The sequence below is a fragment of the Chiloscyllium punctatum genome, chromosome 39 (assembly GCF_047496795.1).
Source record: "Chiloscyllium punctatum isolate Juve2018m chromosome 39, sChiPun1.3, whole genome shotgun sequence".
Taxonomy (NCBI): Eukaryota; Metazoa; Chordata; class Chondrichthyes; order Orectolobiformes; family Hemiscylliidae; genus Chiloscyllium; species Chiloscyllium punctatum.
The window spans coordinates 7,516,141-7,538,984 of record NC_092777.1 but is presented as its reverse complement, the minus strand read 5'-3'; the positions used below and the strand labels follow the sequence as shown (position 1 = coordinate 7,538,984).

Sequence of the window (22,844 nt, the reverse complement as noted above, 5' to 3'; positions counted from 1 at the left end):
CTATCGTATTTCATAATGCTCTAAAATTGAAAAAATCAACGACCATCAAAGATGACCCCAATGGTTCCTAAACCGACTTTTTGAATACCCAGTATCAGACTTTATAAATAATTCATACGAGGCATCAAGTTTATAGTTGAAACAAAAGAATCTTAGAACAAAGTTAAACATGGAAATCTTATTAAGTCTATGATTTAAACCCAATCCTCTTTAATCCTAGGTTCCACTTTAACATACAGATAGACAGGCAGACACAATTAAGGGATAAATGAAAAGGAAAAGAATAAATAAAATGTAACTTGACAGTTACAAAGTCATAGTCATAAAGATGTACAGTACAGAAACAGACCCTTTGATCTAACTCGTCCATGCAGACTAGATAGCTTAAATTAATCTAGTCCCATTTACTGGTATTTGCACCATACCCTCTCAACCCTTCCTATACATATACCCATCATGCTGCCTTTTAAACATAATTGTACCAGCCTCCACCACCTCCTCTGGTATCTCTTGCAATACATGCACCACCCTCTACATGAAGAAGTTGCCCTTTCGGTATCTTTTAAATCTTTCTCCTCTCACCTTACACTTATGCCCTCTAGTTCTGGACTACCCCACCCCAGGGAAAAGACTTTGTCTAAATATCCTATCAATGCCCCTCATGATTTTATAAACCTCTATAAAGTCACACCTCAGCCTCTGATGCTCCAGGGAAAATTGCCCTAGCCTATTCAGCTTCTCCCTATAGCTCAAACCTCTAATCCTGGCAACATGCTTGCAAATCTTTTCTGAATCCTTGCAAGTTTCCCAATATTTTTCCGATAGCAAGGAGACCAGATGGATTATTCCAAAAGTGGCGGAACCAATGTCCTGTACAGCCGCAACATGACCTCCCAAACTCTTATACTCAAATGCACTGACCAATAAAGGCAAGCATACCAAACACCTTCTTCACTAGCCTGCCTACCTGCAATTTCACTTTCAAGGAACTATGAAGATTAGATTAGATTCCCCTACAGTGTGGAAACTGGCCCTTCGGCCCAAACAGTCCACACTGACCCTCCGAAGAGTAACCCACCCAGACCCACTTCCCTCTGACTAAAGCACTTCACACTATGGGCAATTTAGTAGGTCACCTGACCTGCACATCTTTGGACTGTGGGAGGAAACCGGAGCACCTGGAGGAAACCCACGCAGATACAGGGTGAATGTGCAAACTCCAACAAACAGTTGCCTGAGGCCAGAATCAAACCTGGGACCCTGGTGCTGTGAGGCAACAGTGCTAACCACTGAGCTACCGCCCCACCTAATAGATGAACATGCATGAACGCGCACCCCAAGATCTCTTTGTTCAGCAATATTCCCCAGGACCCTACCATTCAGTGTATAGGTCCTGCTCTGATTTGCCCTACCAAAATGCAGTATCTCACATTATTCTGAATATGATTCTAAACTCCATCTGCCATCTGTCGGCCCAGCTGATCAAGGTCCCATTGTACTCTGAGGCAACCTTCTTCACTGTTTTCTACACCACTAATTTTGGTGTCACCTGCAAATTTACTAACCATATCTGCAATGTTCACATCCAAATTATTTATATAAATGACTAAAGTTCATTTAAGCTGTCTCCGCAATCAGTAACACAGGCACATGGGATTATATCTTGCTTGGTTTTTGAAGACACTGATGCATGCAAATATCTTCCTGTAGCCACCCAGTCATACTCACTTAATTATTGTAACTGAGGTACTATTCATAGAACTTTCAGTAAACTGATAATGACAGGAAACAATCAAACCCCTATCCTGTCACTTTCACAGAGACAATCCTTCCGACTAAACACCTTTCCAAAGAACCAGTTCAAACTTCAACCTTTCTACTCAAGTTAAAAATCACACAACACCAGGTTATAGTCCAATAACTCTGCATTGCTGCATATCCCAAAGCCCGCTGGAGAATGGTCACCTGAAGATCCAAGGCTGAATGTCCCTGACCGCTGAAGTGTTCCCTGACTGGGAGGGAACATCCCTGTCTGGTGATTGTTGTGTGGTGTCATTCATCTGTTGTTGTAGCATCTGCTTGGTCTCGCCAATATATCATGTCTTGGCCGGGTCACATGAGTATCTGCCACATGCGTGGTGGGGTGTGTACGCACATGTAATAGTAGTATCCATGTTGACATTCTGACATGTCTTGCAGTGGTTGTCATGACAGGGTTGTATGGTGTTGTGGACAATGTTGTCCTGAAGGCTGGGCAGTTTGCTGTGAACAATGGTCTGTTTAAGATTTGGCAGTTGTTTAAAGACACGAAGTGGAGATGTAGAGGAGGTCTTGGCGAGGTGCTCATCCTCATCAATAATGTGCTGCAGGCTGCGAAGAACATGGCGTTGTTTCTCTACTTCTGGGAAATACTGAATAATAAAGGGTACCCTATCGGTCATATCCCGTGTCTGCTCCTGAAGGTGTCATTACGGTGTCTCGTTGTGGCACGTCGGAACTGACGATCGATGAGTTGAGCATCATACCCTGTTCTAAAGAGGGTTTCCTTCAGCATCTTCAAGTGTCCGTCACATTCATCCTCAACTGAACAGATCCTGCATATACGTACAGCTTGTTCATTGGGGATGGCTGTTTTCATATGTTTAGGGTGAAAGCAAGAGAAGTGCAGCATTGTGAGGTTCTCCTTGGGCTTACAAACAAGCTGCTGCTCACAGTTCAAAGGTTACCTTTAGCTCTTTGCTCACAATTCCAAACCAAAAAAATGATAAATAAAATTAAATAAAGAGAAAACAATGAGAGTTCTAACACATCGGATAACAAGAGGTTACATTGAAATTGCAGTGGGCCATGAACAGGTCAGAGTTGGAAATGCAGTGTACCTGACACTAATTATAAATAAGTTGTTTCTGTGCCTTGACATTCATGTAACTGTAGTACCAATACTTTTCAGCATTGCATCCAAAATGCAAAGTGCAGTTTGTAGCGATAATGAATTTAGAGATTACCAACAGAATATTGTTCAGGGTGTAATATATACTTAATGGTAGTGTCCTGGATGCATTGCCAAACAAAGAGACCTGGGGATGCAGGTTCATAGTTCCTTTGAAGGTGGAGTTGCAGGTAGACAGGGCAGTGAAGGCAGTGTTTGGTGCACTTATCTTTATTGGTCAGTGCATTAAGTAGAAGAAAGTGATGACTGCAGACAGGTTTAAGGTGAGAGGGGAAAGATTTAAAAGGGGCCTAAGGGGCAACATTTTCAAGCAGAGGGTAGTGTGTGCATGGAATGAGCTTCCAGAGGAGGTGGTGGAGTCTGATACAATTACAACATTTAAAAGGCATCTGGATGGGTACATGATAAGAAAGGTTTAGAAGGATATGGGCCAAATGCTGGCAAATGGGACTAGATTAATTTAGTCTAGATTAATCTGATTGGTATGGACGAATTGAACCAAAGGGTCTATTTCCATGCTGGACAATCTATGATTCTCTGAGTCTAATTGATTTTCTATGCGTTCTGGGAGCCTTTGGGAATCCAATCATTGGGTCGTACACAGTGGCACGGCCCCAGGTTCGATTCCAGCCTTGAGTGATTTTTTTGTCTGGAATTTGCACATTGTCTGTGTGGGTTTCCTCCGGGTACTCTGATTTCCTCCCAGTTCAAAGATGTGCAGGTTAGGTGGATTGGCCATGGTAAATTGCCCCATAGTGTCAAGGGATATACAAGCTAGATTAATTAGTCATGGTAAACACGGGGTTACAGGGATAGGGTGGGGTGGTCAGTTTGATTGGAATGTTCTTTGTATGTTCAGTGCATGCTCAATGGGCTGAATGGCTGTCTTCATTGTAGAATTTCTATGATTCTAAGATATACTTGATCTTTGCCTTCTCTAGTGATTCACTAAGGAAGTGAAGTCTTCATCTACCTTAAATAAATTTTTTTTCGAAAAAGACTTCTCTGCTGGATAGGACCTCCAGCCAATACTATACACCAGCTACATTGATGACATTTTCTTCCTCTGGACCCATGATGAGGACTCACTGAAACAACTACGCAGTGATATCAACACGTTTCATCCCACCATCAGACTTACCACAGACTACTCTTTAGAATCAGTCCCATTCTTGGACACATGCATCTCCATCAAGGACGGTCACCTCAGTATCTCACTCTACTGCAAGCCCATGGATAATCTCACAATGCTGCACTTCTCTAGCTTCCACCCTAAACAAATTGAAACAGCCATCCTCTACAGACATGCCCTACCCACACACAAGATCTGTTCAAATGAGGAGGAACCTTACAAACACCTGAAGGTGCTGAAGGACGCCCTCATTAGAACAGGATATGATGCTCAACTTATTGTTCACCAGTTCTGACATGCCACAGCAAGAAACACCTAATGAAGGAGCAGCACTCTGAAAGCTAGTGCTTCCAAATACCCTGGAGTTGTGATTTTTAACTTTACCTTAAATAAGGTCAGTGATGTGACAGACAACACAGCTGGAGTAGGAAATTGCTTATGGTGATCATCACTCCTCATCTCATTTAATAGCTCCTGACTGGATTATTTCCACATCAGTTGGAGGTCCCTTAACCCTTTGAACCTCAGCTCAAGAAATATGTGCACCTCTTTATCCAGAAACATTTGGTTGTAAACACAAGGATCGGTGAAAGTGAACCTTTCATTTGGAGACAATTTCTGGTAATTTCATCGTTACAGTGATGGAACGTCCACTGCTAAGACAGAATTCTCTTTACCTCAAAAACAAATGTGCAAGTCTCAAAGAAAATAAACTATAATTAAGGACAACAGCCAGCCTGCCTCAGAAAATAACCCTGTCAAAATTAATGATTTTGGAAAGTTGAATTTTCAGTGTATTTGTTGTATATGTTAAGTTAAATATTTGGGAGTATTCTGAAATTGCCAGAAACCATGTTATCAAGTCCTTATTCGTTGAGTCATAGAGTCCTACAGCACAGAGACAGGTCGACCAAAATGTTCATCAACGCTAACCCCATTTCCCTGCACTTGGCCCATATCCTTCTAAACATTTCCTATCTATGTATTTGTCTAAATGCCTTTTAAATGTCGTTAATGTACCCGCCTCAACCACTTCCACTTGTAGCTCATTCCATGTGTGTAACACCCTCTGTGTAAAAAAGTTGCCCCTTAGGTTCCTTTTTATTCTTTCCCCTCTAACCTTAAACTGATGCTCTCTAGTCCTTGCTTCATCAACTGCAAATTTACTAATCATACCTTGTACGTTCTCATTCAAATCATTGATATAGATAACAAATAGCAATGGGCCGAACACTGACCCCTGAGGCACTCCACTAATTACAGGCCTCCAGTCTGATAGCATCCTTCCACTCTTACCCACTGCTTCCTACCATCAAGCCAATTGTATATCCAGTTTGCCAGCTCCCCCTGGATTCCATGTGATCTAACCTTCCAGAGCAGCCTACCATGTGGAACCTTATCAAAGACCTTACTGAAACCCATATCGACCTTGTCTACCTCCCTGCCCTTGTCAAATTTGCTGGTCACTTCATCAAAGAACTATAATAAATTTGTGAGGCATGATCTCCCACACACAAAGCCATGCTGACCATTCCTAATCAAATCCTGTCTTTACAAATGCATGTATATCTTATCTCAGAATCTTCTCTAGTAACTTCTAGTAACTGTGGTCGTTCCCCTAAAAAATAAGTATACAGCTTTGGAAACTGTTGGGGGGGACAGCCTTGCATGCGTAAGCTGCAGTGAAGGGGTCTGTGGCTCTGAGACTCAGAAGGGAAAGGGGGAGAGGAGGAGAGCGCTAGTTATAGGGGACTCTCTAGTTAGAGGGACGGACAGGCGGTTCTGTGGACATGGGCGAGACTCTCGGATGGTTTGTTGCCTCCCGGGTGCCAGGGTCCGAGACGTCTCGGACCGTGTCTTCAGAATCCTTAAGGGGGAGGGTGTGTAGCCAGAAGTCGTGGTACACATTGGCACCAACGACATAGGTAGGAAGAGGGGTGGGGAGGTCATTCAAGAGCTCAGGGAGTTAAGCTGGAAGCTAAAAGCTAGGACAGACAGAGTCATCATCTCTGGGTTGTTGCCGGTGCCACGTGACAGTGAGGCAAAGAATAGGGAGAGAGTGCAGTTGAACACGTGGCTGCAAGGATGGTGTAGGAGGGAGGGCTTCAGATATTTGGACAATTGGACTGCATTTTGGGGAAGGTGGGACCCGTACAAACAGGACGGGTTGCACCTGAACCAGAAGGGCACCAATATCCTGGGGGGTAGGTTTGCTAGCACTCTTCGGGGGGGTTTAAACTAATTTGGCAGGGGGGTGGGATCCGGACTTGTAGTCCAGCAAGTAAGCTAGCTGTGTGTCAGGATGCCCAAGACTGTAGGGAGGCTGTGGAGAAGGTAGCACTGACAGGGAATACTTGCGGACACAGAGATGGGCTCAAGTGTGTATACTTCAACGCAAGGAGTATCAGAAATAAGGTGGGTGAACTTAAGGCGTGGATCGGTACCTGGGACTACGATGTTGTGGCCATCACGGAAACGTGGATAGATGAGGGACAGGAATGGCTGTTGGAGGTTCCTGGTTACAGATGTTTCAATAAGATTAGGGAGGGTGGTAAAAAAGGAGGGGGGGTGGCATTGCTTTAGAAATGGTATAACGGCTGCAGAAAGGCAGTTCGAGGGGGATCTGCCTCTGGAGGTAGTATGGGCTGAAGTCAGAAATAGGAAAGGAGCAGTCACCTTGTTGGGTGTTTACTATAGGCCCCCCAATAGCAGCAGAGATGTGGAGAAACAGATTGGGAAACAGATTTTGGAAAGGTGCAGAAGCCACAGGGTCGTAGTCATGGGCGACTTCAACTTCCCAAATATTGATTGGAAGCTCTTTAGATCAAGTAGATTGGATGGGGCGGTGTTTGTGCAGTGTGTCCAGGAAGCTTTTCTAACGCAGTGTGTAGATTGTCCAACCAGAGGGGAGGCCATATTGGATTTGGTAATCGGTAATGAACCGGGACAAGTGATGAGCTTGTTAGTGGGGGAACATTTTGGTGATGGTGACCACAATTCTGTGACTTTCACCTTGGTTATGGAGAGAGATAGGTGTGCACAACAAGGTAGATTTTACAATTGGGGGAAGGAAATTACGATGCTGTAAGACAGGATTTGAGGAGCATAAGTTGGGAGCATAGGCTGTCAGGGAAGGATGTGGTGGAAATGTGGAACTTTTTCAAGGAGCAGATACGACGTGTCCTTGATATGTATGTACCTATCAGGCAGGAAAGAAATGGTCGTGTGAGGGAGCCTTGGTTGACGAGGGAGGTTGAATGTCTAGTAAAGAGGAAGAGGGAGGCTTACATAAGGTTGAGGAAACAGGGTTCAGACAGAGCAGTGGAGGGATACAGGATAGCCAGAAGGGACCTGAAGAAAGGGATTAGGAGAGCTAAGAGAGGGCATGAAAAATCCTTGGCAGATAGGATCAAGGATAACCCCAAGGCATTTTATGCGTATGTGAGAAACCTGAGAATGACGAGAACGAGGGTAGGTCCGATCAAGGACAGTAGTGGGAGCCTGTGTATTGAGTCGGAAGAGATAGGAGAGGTCTTGAACAAGTACTTCTCTTCAGTATTTACGAACGAGAGGGACCGTATTGTTGAAGAGGAGAGTGTGAAACGGACTGGTAAGCTAGAAGAGATACTTGTTAGGAAGGAAGATGTGTTGGACATTTTGAACAACTTGAGGATAGACAAGTCCCCCGGGCCTGACGGGATATATCCTAGGATTATGTGGGAAGCAAGAGAGGAAATTGCAGTACCGTTGGCAATGATCTTCTCGTCTTCACTGTCAATGGGGGTGGTACCAGGGGACTGGAGAGTAGCGAATGTTGTGCCCCTGTTCAAAAAAGGGAATAGGGATAACCCCGGGAATTGCAGGCCAGTTAGTCTTACTTCTGTGGTAGGCAAAGTAATGGAAAGGGTACTGCGGGATAGGATTTATGAGTATCTGGAAAGATACTGCTTGATTAGGGACAGCCAGCACGGATTTGTGAAGGGTAGGTCTTGCCTTACAAGTCTTATTGAATTCTTCGAGGAGGTGACCAAGCATGTGGATGAGGGTAGAGCAGTGGATGTAGTGTACATGGATTTTAGTAAGGCATTTGATAAGGTTCCCCATGGTAGGCTTATGCGGAAAGTCAGGAGGCATGGGATAGAGGGAAATTTGGCCAATTGGATAGAAAACTGGCTAACCGGTCGAAGTCAGAGAGTGGTGGTAGATTGTAAATATTCAACCTGGAGCCCAGTTACAAGTGGAGTTCCGCAGGGATCAGTTCTGGGTCCTCTGCTGTTTGTTTGTAATTTTTATTAATGACTTGGATGAGGGAGTCGAAGGGTGGGTCAGTAAATTTGCAGATGATACGAAGATAGGTGGAGTTGTGGACAGTGAGGAGGGCATTTGTCGTTTGCAAAGGGACTTAGATATGATGCAGAGCTGGGCTGAGGAGTGGCAGATGGAGTTCAACCCTGCCAAGTGTGAGGTTGTCCATTTTGGAAGAACAAATAAGAATGCGGAATACAGGGTTAATGGTAGGGTTCTTAGTCAGGTGGAGGAGCAGAGGGATCTTGGGGTCTATGTACATAGACCTTTGAAGGTTGCCACTCAGGTGGATAGAGTTTGTAAGAAGGCCTATGGTGTATTATCGTTCATTAGCAGAGGGATTGAATTCAAGAGTCGTGAAGTGATGTTGCAGCTGTACAGGACTTTGGTTAGGCCACAGTTGGAGTACTGTGTGCAGTTCTGGTCGCCTCACTTTAGGAAAGATGTGGAAGCTTTGGAGAGGGTGCAGAGAAGATTTACCAGGATGTTGCCTGGAATGGAGAATAGGTCGTACGAGGATAGGTTGAGAGTTCTCAGCCTTTTCTCGTTGGAACGGCGAAGGATGAGGGGTGACTTGATAGAGGTTTATAAGATGATCAGAGGAATAGATAGAGTAGACAGTCAGAAACTTTTTCCCCGGGTACAACAGAGTGTTACAAGGGGACATAAATTTAAGGTGAAGGGTGGAAGGTATAGGGGAGATGTCAGGGGTGGGTTCTTTACCCAGAGAGTGGTGGGGGCATGGAATGCCCTGCCCGTGGGAGTGGTAGAGTCAGAATCATTGGCGACCTTTAAGCGGCATTTGGATAGGTACATGGATGGGTGCTTAATCTAGGTTAGAAGTTCAGCACAACATCGTGGGCCGAAGGGCCTGTTCTGTGCTGTATTGTTCTATGTTCTATGTTCTATGTTCTATAACTTAACTACCACAGGCTTACTGGTCTATAGTTCCCAGGTTTTTCTTTGCAGCCCTTCTTGAAAAAGGATACAACATTCGCTACCCTCTAGTGTTTCGGGATCTCATCCATGGTTAATGATGATGGAAAAATATTAGCCACGGCCCCTGCAATGTCTTCTCTCAACTCTTGCAATTTCATACATTCTAAAACACACAACAGCGCTTCTCCTGTGATATGGACTGTCCCCAAGATATGATCACTAACTTCCCCAAGTTCCCAAGTCTTTACGTCTTTCTCCATGGTAAACACAGAGGAGAAACATTCATTGAGGACCTCGCCCATCCCCTGTGGTTCAATACATACATGTCCACTTTGGTCCTTGAGGGAGTCCTATTCTCTCTCTAGTTATTCTTTTGCCTTTAATATACTTAAAGAACCTCCTTACATGTTGATGTTTTCTCAGACAAGGCCAGTGAATCTGTATTGTATCCTCTCTAAAGTTGTTATGTTCTTCCTATGGTGTGGAGCCCAGTGCAGCATACAATGCTGACCTCTTCAGCATGTACATAGATGACTGGCTCTGGTGGCTTTCCAATAGATCTGCCAAACAACCCATTTAGTTTATGTTGCCCACTTCTGATCAGTGAGAAAAGCAAACATTTCTGGTGAATCTGATAAGCTGGCACCTGAGTTACAACCAAGTTTTTGGCACATGTATGTATAGTGTTGGTTCAACAGGTGTGGCTCAGGAGCTTCTCTGTGGGTAGCCCTCTCATGGAATCACTGAGGTGGTGCAAAACTGTATGAGAGGTCATCTTTCAGATGAGGCATTGATTAAGGTCTGGTCTATCCTCTCTGGTGGATGTGCATTCTCTCAGTGCTTGGCTAATATTTATTTCTCACAAAAGAACCAGCCATTTATTTCATTGCTGTTTATGGATTGCTGCTGTGTGCCATGTTTCCGAGAACAATGATGAACCTCCAATTAGCTGTAAAGTGCATGAGACATCCTGAAGTTCATGAACAGCAAAATATGAATGCAATTCTTTCTCTTTTCACCCATTGAATCTGCAGGAAACCATGTTAATGTATTTCAGTATCATTCTGCTGAGAAGGTAAAATATATTGAGTTAGTTTACTCACATTCTGCAGGTAATGAAGGAGCTCTTTCTCGTCTGCATTGTGGGATGCTGAAGCTTTACCATTGCGATGAATAAAGGTATACAAGGCTTCTTCATATAACAAATGTAACTGAATGGAACAAAAGGAAAATTACTGTCAGCTTCTGAAGAACAATCAAGCAGCAGTATTGCAAAATATCTAGTGTCCAGGGTTCTCGTGTTCAGTATTATCATGTTCAGTGCTCTCGTGCTATGTTCTCCTGTTCAGTGTCCCCATGATCAGTGTTCAGTATTTTCACGTTAAGTATTCGCCTGCCCAGTGTTCTTGTAGTCAGTGTTTTTTGTGATCGAGGTTCAATATTCTTACGCTCAGTGTTGTGTTCCTTGCACAGTGTCTTTGTGCTCAGTGCTCCACATTCAGTGGATTTTTCAGATCTTCAAACAAGCTCAGGCCAGAACTCTTGGTTACTGTTAAGCAATGTTTATGAACGCACTGTGTATGATGGTAAGGGTACAGAACAGCACACTTTGAAGTGTACAGGCTACAACCTTTTAGGAGAGTACCAGCACAGTACAGGGGTCACAGTTACATACAACTTACCTCAGAGGGTCACACCATATTTATTAAACCCTATCTCTAAACATTTAGTTGGAGAGCAGGGCAAATTCTGCAATTGGCGTATTAGAAAATCCTGGGCAAATCATTTCATCATTTAGTGGCTCTGTTGGAAGGTGATTGTGTGAATGTCTTATTTCATCAGGCCAGAAATACAACTATTACTGTTACAACTGATCAGGGAAAGTGCGGGTAAGTGGCGTTGAAATGCCCAGCAGCCATGATTGAATGGCGGGGTGGACTTAATGGGCCAATTGGCCTTACTTCCACTCCTACATCTTATGGTTTTATGGTTATTGAAAATAAACAGCAAAGATGTGGCAAGGTGGGTGGAATGCAGGTAAGCATGGGATGGGAGAAGATGATGGAATGTGAGACTTCGAGGGGACAGTAGGGATTTCCTATTCCTTCCTCCCAAAAAGCTGATATATAGAGGTGAGCTGAGACAGTGACTGTCTTTGGCATCAAGGCTGTATTTGACCAAGTGTGGCATCAAAGAGCTCTAGCAAAACTGGTATCAATGGGATTCAGGGACAAGCTTTCCGCTGTTTAGAATCATACCTCACAAATACGAAGATGGTTGTGATTGCTGGACATCAATGACCTCAGTCGAGAGTGTGGTGCTGGAAAAGCACAGGAGTGCTGGTGATTCCTGATGAAGGGCTTATGTCTGAAACATCAATTCTCCTGCCCCTCGGATGCTGTTTGACCTGCTGTGCTTTTCCAGCACCACACTTTCGACTTTGATCTCCAGCATCTGCAGTCCTCACTTTCTAGTACGTCAATGATCTCAGCTCCAGGACATCACTACAGGAGTTCTTAAGGGTATCATATCAGGCCCAACCATCTTCAGCTGCTTCATCAGTGACATTCCCATCATAAGGTCAGAGGTGTGAAAGTTCAGCATCATTAGTGACTCTTCAGCTACTCTTCACAAGCAGTCCGTGTCTATATGCCAGGCTTGAGCTGTAGAGTGGCAAGTAACAAGCACACCACATAAATGTCAGGCAATGACCATCTCCAATCAGAGACAATCTAATCACCGCCCTTGATATTCAACAGCATTAGCATCAGTGAATCCCCCACTATCAACATCCTGGGGGTCAACATTGACCAGAAATGAATCTAGATCAATGATGCAAATAATATGGATACAAGAGGAGCTTGCAACGAGTAAATCGCCTCATGACTCCCTAATGTCTGCCCACGACCTACAAAGCACAAGTGAGCGGATTTGGTGGTACTCTGGTTATGTCACTAGATTAGGTCTAACAGTCTGGGAGAGTGCGCTTGAATCATGGCAAATCTTGCAAATAGATTTCAATTTCAGAAAAAATCTAGAATTAAAAGCTACCCAGTGGTAACCATTGTGGTAAAATCCCTTATTGTATGCTAATATCTTTTAGGGAATAAAATGACTGTCTTTACCTGGTCTGACCTACAAGTGATTGCCCTCTGAAATGGCCCTAGTCAGCCACTCAGTTCAAGGGTGAATAGGGATAGGTGTCAAATGCTGGCCCAGCCAGAAATGTGCACATCCCATGAGAACATTTTTAAAACATCAGCAGTGTGATGGAATACACTCCACTTGCCTGGATGAGTGCAGCTCCAACACCACTCAAGAAGCACAACATCATCCAGGTCATGTATCACAAAATATTAGTATATAGGTACAGTAAGTAATTAGGAAGGCAAAAGGAATGGTACCACTTTGTGAGGGGAATTCAATACAAAGGAAGGACAAATTGATATGACTAGTCCAGTTCTATTTCTGGTGATTGGTAAGCCCCAAGATGTTGCCAGTATAGGTTCAATGATGGCAATGCCATTGAATGTCAAGGAGTGACAGTTTGATTCTCTTGTTGGAAATTATCATTGCCTGACATTTGTGTGGCATGAATACTCCTTGCCACTTCTCAGCCCAAACCTGGACATCCCCACTTCTGACCTTATGAAGGTGAAGCAGCTGAAGCTGGTTGGCCTAGGACACTCCACTGAAGAACTCCTGCAGAGACAGAACATAGAACAGGACAGCACAGTACAAGCCCTTCAGCCCTCAATATTGTGTCGACCTTCTATCCTACTCTAAGATCAAACTAATCTACATACCCTTAATTTTATTATCATCCATGTGCCTATCCAAGAATTGCTTAAATGTCCCTAATGTATCTGACTCTACTACCACTGCTGGCAGTGCATTCCACGCACCCACCACATCTCTATCAAGTCATCTCTTACCCTTCTTTGCTCCAATGAGAAAAGCTCTAGCTCCCTCAACCTTTCTTCATAAGACATGCCTTCCAGTTCAGGCAGCATCCTGGTAAATCTCCTCTGCCCACATCCTTCCTATAATGAGGTGACCAGAACTGAACACAATATGACAAGTATGGTCTAACCAGGGCTGTATAGAGCTGCAGCCTAACCTCTTGGCTCTTAAACTCAATCACCCTGCTAATGAAAGCCAACACACTATACGCTTTCTTAACAACCCTCTCAACTTAGGTGGCAACTTTGAGGGATCTATTGAGGGACATGGACCCCAAGATCGCTCTGTTCCTCCACACTGCCAAAAATCCTGCCTTTATCCCTATAATCTGCAATTAAATTCCACCTTCCAAAATGAATCACACTTTTCCAAGTTGAATTCCATCTGCCACTTTTCAGTTCAGCTCTGCATCCTGTCAATGTCCCATTGCAACCTACAACAGCCCTCCACACCATCCAAAACTCCACCAACCTTCATGTTATCAGCAAACTTACTAATCCACTCTTTCACATCCTCATCCAAGTCATTTATAAAAATCACAAAGAGCAGAGGTCCCAGAACAGAGGAACACCACTGGTCACTGAGCTCCAGGCTGAATACTTACCATCTAGTACCACCCTCTATGTTCTATGGATGTCTTGGAGCTGAGATGATTGACCTCCAAGAGGTCAATCATCTTCCTTTTTGTGAGGTAAGTCTCCAACCAGCAGAGAGTTTTGTCCTTGATCCACCACCCATTTCCCTGACAGTTATTAACTTTTTCCTGAAAGCTTTCCCAGCCCTGCGAATGAACTGATTGGCCTGTGACTGACATATCTGTCCTTCTTCTTCCCTTTTGATCAAGGATGTAATACATGCAATTCTCCAGTCTTCCGGCAGCACCCCTGAATCTAATTCAAATTCATTGTCCATAAATAGTAATAAATTCACTCATTCATCAAGATAATACACAAGCAACATTTGATAGTATTGTGCTGAGGAATCAATAAACAATTAAATAGTCACTTGAAAATGAAAGAAAAGAGGGTGTCTGCAAGGTTCTTAGGAAAAAGCTGGATGGTGTGTATTAAGCTGGTTGTTTTTTTTATCCAGTTTCAGAAAGTGGATTGTAAAGAAGATCTGGTTGCTGAGTTGGAACAACATGTGACCAATGTCATTTCTGGTTAAAAACTGAGACATTGGAGATGTGAAAAGATAGACGGAAGTACAGAAGTTGTCAGTGTCAGAATGCAAGCATCAGTTTAACAAAATATTTCACAGCCAAAAGCACTCCTGTGGAGACTGTTATTGCAGCCAGTCAGTAACCAGTGTTCACCCTACAATTGTGCATTATCAAAGCTAGTTGTCGCTTGACTATGAGACAAAATTGTTGCTTCAACCATTGCAAAATTGAGTCAAATAATTCATTGTGGACAGACAAAATGAGAAAGCTCAATGGAAAATGTCCTGGTGCCCTATACAGTTGAGCTACTATAATCATCTGAAAGGCACTTTCTGTAGCCACTAACCCCTCAACTCAGGGTAAGATGAAGAACCAATACCCACAAACGGAGCTGAATCAGGACATTATTTAAATGAGCCATAACACACTGCATCACCCAGGAACTACAAGAGGCTGAGGTAAAACACCTATATAACGTATTCAGGAACAGCGGGTACCCAATAAGCGCAGTCCGCTAATTCCTAAACGACAGACCTAAACAAGAATACACGACACACCCAGAGACTCTAGCTACCCTGCCATATATTAAAGACATCTTGAAGATGATGACTACTCCGGCCCTTAGGCATCATGGTAGCCCACAAACCTACCACCACACTGAAACAGCTCCTGATGAATTTAAAGGAACCCATACCCACAGCCAGAAGAACAAACGTCATATACAAAATACCCTGCAAAGACTGCAACAAACATTTCGTTGGACAGACGGACAGGAAACTAGCCACCAGGATACATGAGCACCAACTATCCACCAGAAGACATGACCAACTGTCACGTGTATCCATACACACTGACGAAGAGGGACACCAGTTCGACTGGGACAATACATTTATCCTGGGACAGGCTAAACAAAGACATGCACGGGATTTCCTAGAGGCCTAGCATTCAAACCGGAACTCCATAAATAAATGTATTGATTAGGGCCTCATTTACCAACCTCTCAAAAAAAGAACTGGAAGTTATATCACCCTCAACCTCAGAGCAAGACGCATAAACAGCAAGTGGGACAGTACACCAGCTTCATCGCAGGCTCACTGATGATGTTACTGAGCATGGTGACAAAACATCTGAAAGCAAATTACCAGCTCAGTGAGCAAACTTACAACCTGAAGGAAAAACATTTGGTGATACAATACATCCCCACATCTACTGGTGTAAGGTTTGCATCTGTTTTCTGTAGAAAATTATACAGAACAGACAACACAGATTTAGGCCATTCAGCTCATATTATTGTTAATATTCCGAACAATCTTCACCCACATCCTATATTTCAGCATATCAACATATTCCATGCCAACATTGGAAACCTCAATATCCTTTTATGACCGATGAAAAATCAGCTGATTGTATGAAAATCTTTCCATATTTTACCATTACAAACATTGTGACTTAACTTGCTGTAAGGAAAATACAGTTGTCATGCAGACCATAATGCAAGGCTGCATGCAGGTCTACAATGGCCACGGACCATACACCATATTAGATACGAGCACAGTTAGGCAATTCGGCCCATCAAGTCTACTCTACCATTCAATCATGACTGGTATATTTCTCAACCCTATTCTCCTGGATTCTCCCCATAACTAGGGTGGCATGGTGGCTCAGTGGTTAGCACTGCTGCCTCACAGCACCAGGGACCCAGGTTCGATTCCAGCCTTGGGCAACTATCTGTGTGGAATTTGCACATTCTCCCCATGTCTGCGTGGGTTTCCTCCGGGTGCTCCAGTTTCCTCTCACAATCCAAAGATGTGCAGGTTAGGTGAATTGGGCATGCTAAATTGCCCAAAGTGTTCAGGGACGTGTAGATGAGGTGCATTAGTCAGGAGTAAAAAGAGGTTGGGGATGGGTTACTCTTCGGAGGGTCGGTGTGGACTTGTTGAGCCGAAGGGCCTGTTTCCACATTGTAGGGATTCGAAAATAACCCTTGATCCCCTTACCAATCAAGAACCTATCTCTATCTTAAATACGCTCAATGACTTGGTCTCCACAGCCCTCTATGTCCATGAATTCCACAGATTAATCACTTCTGGCTGAAGAAATCTGTCCTCATCTCAGTTCTTAAGGATCATCCCTTCACTTGAGGCTGTGCCCTCAGGCCTTAGTCTCGTCTACTAGTGGAAAGATCTTCTCCACATCCAATCTATCCAGTTCTCTCAGTATTCTATAGGTTTTAATGAGATTTCCACCATCCATCCTTCTAAACTCCATCGAGTATAGACACAAAGTCCTCAACCATGTCTTATCTGACAAGCCCTTCAACTCCAGAAGCATTCTTGTAAACCTTTTCTAGACCTCCTCCCACACCAGCACATCCTTTCTTAGGTACAGGACCCAAAAGTTCAAAACCAATCTGACCAGAGCATTATACAGGCTCAGCAGTACATCTCTGCTCTTGTATTCCAGCCCTCTTGAAATGAATGCAAACATTGCATTTGCCTTCCTAACTGCCAACTAAACCTCCATGTTAATCTTCAGAGAATCCTGAGGTAGGTCTCTCAAGTCCCTTTGTGCTTCAGATTTCTTAAGTCTTTGCCCATTTAGAAAATAGTCTTTACCTTGATTCTTCCTACAAAAGTGCATAATCTCACATTTTTCCATATTGTATTCCATCTGCCACTTCTTTGCCCACACTTCTAGCCTGTCCAAGTTCTTCTGCCGCTTCCCCACTTCCTCAATACTACCTGTCCCTCCCCCTATCTTCGTGTCATCTGCAAACTCAGCAATAATGCCTTCAGTTCCTTCATCCAGATTGTCAACGTAAAACGTGAATATTCTTCCCTGTGTCTGCATGGGTTTCCTCCAGGTGCTCCAGTTTCCTTCCACAATCCAAAGATGTGCAGGTTAGGTGAATTGCCATACTACATTGCCCATAGTGTTCAGGGATGTGAGGTTAGGTGCATTAGTCAGGAGTAAATGTAGAGAAATAGGATATGGGAATGGGTCTGAAACTGTTCAGAGGGCCGTGCGGACTTGTTGGGCCAAATGGCCTGTTTCCACACCATAGGGATTTTATGATTCTATGAATAGTTGTGGTCCCAACATGGATCCCTGTAGAACTCCACTAATCACTGGTTGCCATCCTAAAAAAAAACCTTTATTCATACCATTTGCCTTCCACCAGTCAGCCAATCCTTTTTCTATCCCAGTACCTTGTCCCTAATACCATGTGCTCTCATCTTATTTAGCAGTCTCCTGTGTGGCATCAAAGGCCTTCTAGAAATCCAAATAGATCATGTCCACTGGCTCTCCTTTGTCTAACTTGTTTGTTACCTCAAAGAATTTTAACAAAGTTGTCAGGCATGACCTCTCCTTGACAAAGCTGTACTGACTCCTCTCTATCTTATCATGCACTTCCAAGTATTCCACAATCTCATTCTTAATAATGGACTCTAAAATCTTACCCATTTTAGTCTGATTACCGAAATCAGGCTAACTAATCTCCTGTCTTGTGCCTCTCTCCTTCCTAAACAGGAGGATTACATTACCTATTTTACAGTCCTCTGGGACCCTCCCTGGCTCCAGTGATTCTTGAAAGATCACCATCAATACCTCTACAATTTCTTCAGCTCTCCCCTTCAGAGCACTGGGGTATATTCCATTTGATCCAGGTGATTTATCCACCTTCAGCCCTTTCAGTTACCCCAGTACCTTCAACTTAGTGATGGCCACTACACTCACCTCTGCCCCCTGACAGTCTTAAAGTTCTGGTGTCTTCCACCTTGAAGACTGATGAAAAATACCTATTCAATTCCTCTGGCATTTCTTTGTCCCCATTACTACTTTTCCAGTCATCCAATATTTACTCTTGCCTCTCTCTTAATATTTAGATGTCTAAATAAAAACTGTTGCAATACTAGCTAGCTTAATCTTGTATTTCATCCTCTCTCTCTCTCTCCTTATTGCTTTTCAGTTATCCTCTTTTTAAAGGCTTCCCAATCCTCTGCTTCCCACCAATTGTCATCTTATTTTTTGCTTTTGTGCTGTCCCTGACTTCTGTCATCAACCACAGTTGCCTCATTCTCCCCTTAGTATGTACTTTCTTCCTTTGGATGAATTTCTGCTGTGCATCGAATTACCCCCAGAAACTCCTGCCATTGCTGCTCCACCATCTTCCCTGCTAGGCTCCCCTTTCCAATCCAATCTGGCCACTTGGTCTCTCATGTCTTTTTACCTACCTTTACTCAATTGTAATAGTATTATATTTGATTCCAGCTTCTCCCTCTCAAACTGCAGGGTAAATTCTATCATATTATGATTACTGCTCCTAGGTGTTCCTTCACCTTAAGCTCTCAAATAAAATCTGCCACATTACACATCACCATCAAATCTGGAAATGCCTATTCCCGACTGGGCTCTCCAACAATCTGCTTCATAAAACCACCTTGTAGACATTTTAAAAGTTCTTTTTCTTGAGATCTGCTACCAATTAAATTTTCCCAGTCCACCTGCGTATTGAAGACTCCCATAAGTACTGTAATATTTATATGTCTTTTCTCTCTCCTGATTTATCTTCCTCCCCACATCCTGGCTACTGCTCGGAGGACTGCCGTGCAGAGCATGTTGCAGCCCTGCACGATGGTTTACAACAGTCATGGAAAGCATAATGTAGGGCTGCATACATTTCTACAGCAATTATGCACAGCATAATGCAGGCCTGCATACAGGTCCACAATAGCCATGCACAGCATAATGCAACCCTGCAGCCAGGTCATGCAAAAGTCACACACAGCATAATGCAGTCCTGCGTGCAGATCTGATTGAGGAGGGTTTGAGATTTCGAATCAATTTGGAAATCTTGCTAAGAAGGACAAAACTTGAAACTCCAGGAATGTTTTCAGTCAGATGAGGAGACATGCAATAACCATCTGTATCATATTCCAGTGAGCTGTCCATTGCCCCATTCATTCCTGGCAGTTAATGACCACAGCTGAAAATGTTGCTGGAAAAGGTCAGGCAGGTCAGGCAGCATCTAAGAAGCAGGAGAATCGACGTTTCGGGCATGAGCCCTTCTTCAGGAATGAGGAAAGTGTGCCAAGCAGGCTAAGATAAAAGGTAAGGAGGAGGGACTTGGGGGAGGGGCGTTGGAAATGCGATAGGTGGAAGGAGGTTAAGGAGAGGGTGATAAGGTGAGGGTGATAGGCCAGAGTGGGAGTGGGGATGGGGGCGGAGAGGTCAGGAAGAAGATTGCAGGTCCACCTCAAACAAGATAGAATTGAACCATCTCCACTTCACATTCAACAGCATCACCATCACTGAATCGCTCACTATCAAAATCCTTTTGTTATTCATTCAGAGACATATGTGCTTTGCTTGAGGAGTTAGCATTTCTTTCCCTTTCCTATTTACTCCTGAGAAGGAGGTGGTGAGCTGCCTTCCTGAACCGTTGTGGTCAATGTCCTGTAGGTAGACTCATAATGCTTTTATAAACAGAGCTCTGGGATTTTGACCCAGAAGGAATGACCATATATTTTCAAGTCAGGATAATAAGTGACTTGGAAGGGAACTTGCAGGTGGTGGTGTTCCTATGTATCTGCTGATCTTGTCTTTCTTGGTGGTGTGTGGTCATGGATTTGGAAAATGCTGAGTAAGCAGACTTGGTGAAAGGGGGAGTGATTAGATGTTTATGAATGTAGCCCCAATCAACTGGGCTGCTTTGTCTTGGATGGTGTCACGCATGTCGAATGTTGTTTGAGCTGCACCCAACCAGGCAATAGGGGAATATTCTGTCACACTCCTGACTTGTGCCTTGTGGATGGTGGACAGGCTTTGGAGAGTTAGATGACTTATTCATTACAGGATTCCTCACCTCTGGCCTGGGAACTTTCCATTGACTGTAAGAAGAGGTCAGAGGCAGGGAATTCTGCAGCAAGTAGCTGACTCCCATCTCCCCCATGGCTGTATGTCACCCACAAGGCACATTAAAGGTTTGATGGATGGCTGCAGTTCCAACAGCACTTAAGAAGCTCAACATCATTCAGGATAAAGTACCCTGTTTGATTGGTATCCCATCCAGCTCTTTAAACAATCAGTTTCTATACCATCAAGGTCCATTGAGAAGGTGAACTGCAGTAATTTGCTATTGTTCCTTCAAAAGCACTTTCCAAATATGGAAAGTCCAACAATGTGAATTCCAGAAGGTCAAGGACAGCAGAGAACATCACTCCCTGCATGATACCCTTCACACACAGCCATTTCTGGGAAATATATCTCTGTCTCTCCATTATTTCTGGGTCAAAATCATTCCCTCCACCTCATCGGATGCAGTGCTTCAAGAAACCAAACCATGACTACCTTCTCAAATGCAACATTCACATCAATTGACCAATAAAAAATACATCCAGAGACTTTATCAGTACTGGAAACCATGCAAGTGTCCTTCATTTTATATTCTTTTAGTGTTTGTATGATGATCTCCAAAGAGATTCACAGCCAAGAAGGTAAATTTTCAGTGCAGTCACTATTGTAATCCAATGAAATATGACAGGTAGATTGTCCAGATCATCTGTTTTGGTGAGGTCAGTTGAGGAATCAATATTGGCCAAGACACTGGGATGCAGTCCCTCTGCTATGTTTCAAAATTACATCATGGGATGGTTTATGCCCACCCAAGAAGGCAAATAGTTGCCTCTTCTTAATAGTTCATCTAACAGCTGGTAGTGCCACCATTGCTGAACTTCCTTGGGCCTGTGTTAGGAATAGCAGCCACATTATGTGCTCAAGTCTTTGGAGTCAGACTTTGGCCAATGATTCAGAGATGGTAGTATTTACTTCAAGCCTTGGCTGACATATTAGTGTCATTTTTATCTTGCAGAAGTTTGTGAATGTTCTTCACAAGTAACAGAACATGACCCAATTCCGGTCACCAACTTCCCTGATGGTCTAATGGTTAGGATTAGGTGCTCTCACTATCATGGCCAGGCTTTGATTCTCCATCAGAGATTGGAACTTTTGTTTAATAAAGAGGTGATGGTGTCATAGTGTTGTCACTGGATTATTAATCCAGAGACCCAAGTAATGTTCTGGGGACCTGCATTTGAATCCCCCCTTCACCCCCACCACAACTATAGCAAATGGTGTAATTTCAATTTAATAAATCCTGGAATTAAAAGTCTAATGATGACAATGAAACATTTGCCATAAAAACCCATCTGGCACATCAAGAAATCTGCCATCCTCACCTGTCTGCCCTACATGGAACTCCAGACCCACAGCAACGTGGTTGAGTCTTAACTCATTCTGAAATGACCTAGCAAACCACTCAGTTGTATCAAACAATAGAAAGTCTCAAAACAAAAGAATGAAACTTGAAACAACAACAGCAGAAACAACCCTGTCAACAACTCAAAATCTTCCATACTACATCTGGGGGCCAGTGCCAAAATTTGGACAGCTGTCTCACAAACTAGTCAAGCAACATAGTCATACTCATGGAATCATACCTAGCAGACAGTGTCTCAAATACCACCATCACCATCCCCATTCCACCAGCAGGACAAACCCAGCAGAGGTGGCACCACAGTGGCATACATCTGGGAGAGAATTGCCCTGGCAATCCTCAAAATTGACTCCGGATTCCATGAAGTCTCATAGTATCAGGTCAAACACGGGCAAGGAAACCTCTTGCCGATTACCGCATACCACTAATGTCCATCACCAAGAGTGGCTCGGCAGCAGCAATTACTGATTGAGTTGGTCAGGTCCTAATGGATGTAGCTGCTAGACCCCATCTGCAGCAGATGGTGAGGAAGCCAACAAGACGGTAAAACATACTTGACTTCATCCTTACCAATCTGCCGGCTGCAGAGCTGTCTGTTTGTGGCAGCATTGGTAAAAGTGATCACCTCACAGTCCTTGTGGAAACAAAGTTCCTTCTGCACAAAACTGAAGAAGAGTCAGACCAAATTACAAATGTTAACTCTCTTTCTCTCTTCACAGATGCTGCCGGACCTGCTTTCCAGTATTATCTGTGTTTGTTCCAACTAATAAATGGCTTTCCTGTCAGGCTTGCATATACCATACACATATCAATACATGTCCACACACAGTCACCATAACTTACAAACAGGTGTCGACTCACACCCTTGAACATGTTTTTACCTCTTCCTTTGTGAACTGAGCAAGTTTGGTTTGTCCTTTCAGGGCCTGTGGCTCCATCTGTGGAATAATATTAACAACACACTTAGATCATTATTTAATCAATACCTGATTGATCGCAAGAATATATGAGCCAATATAGAATTATATTACAGATAATAGAAGACAGAAAGAAGCATTAGCAAAATCATTTGCATGCAGGTCTAAGCTCTTAATTAGTTTTGGGCCTCAGCTTAAAC

General features: G+C 43.6%; 1 protein-coding gene across 2 annotated transcripts in view; it reads right to left on the bottom strand.

Annotated features, from left to right (window-relative positions):
- The window catches only part of unc13d (unc-13 homolog D (C. elegans)), a 167,340-nt gene that overhangs the window by 126,894 nt on the left and 17,602 nt on the right, over positions 1–22,844 (bottom strand). For both annotated transcript variants that reach the window (XM_072558113.1, XM_072558115.1), the window contains exons 2-3: positions 22,609–22,665; positions 10,430–10,537 (exon numbers count right to left, since the gene is read on the bottom strand). In XM_072558113.1, coding sequence (XP_072414214.1) covers positions 10,430–10,537; positions 22,609–22,665 — 165 coding nt within the window. The remainder of the gene's footprint in view (positions 1–10,429; positions 10,538–22,608; positions 22,666–22,844) is intronic.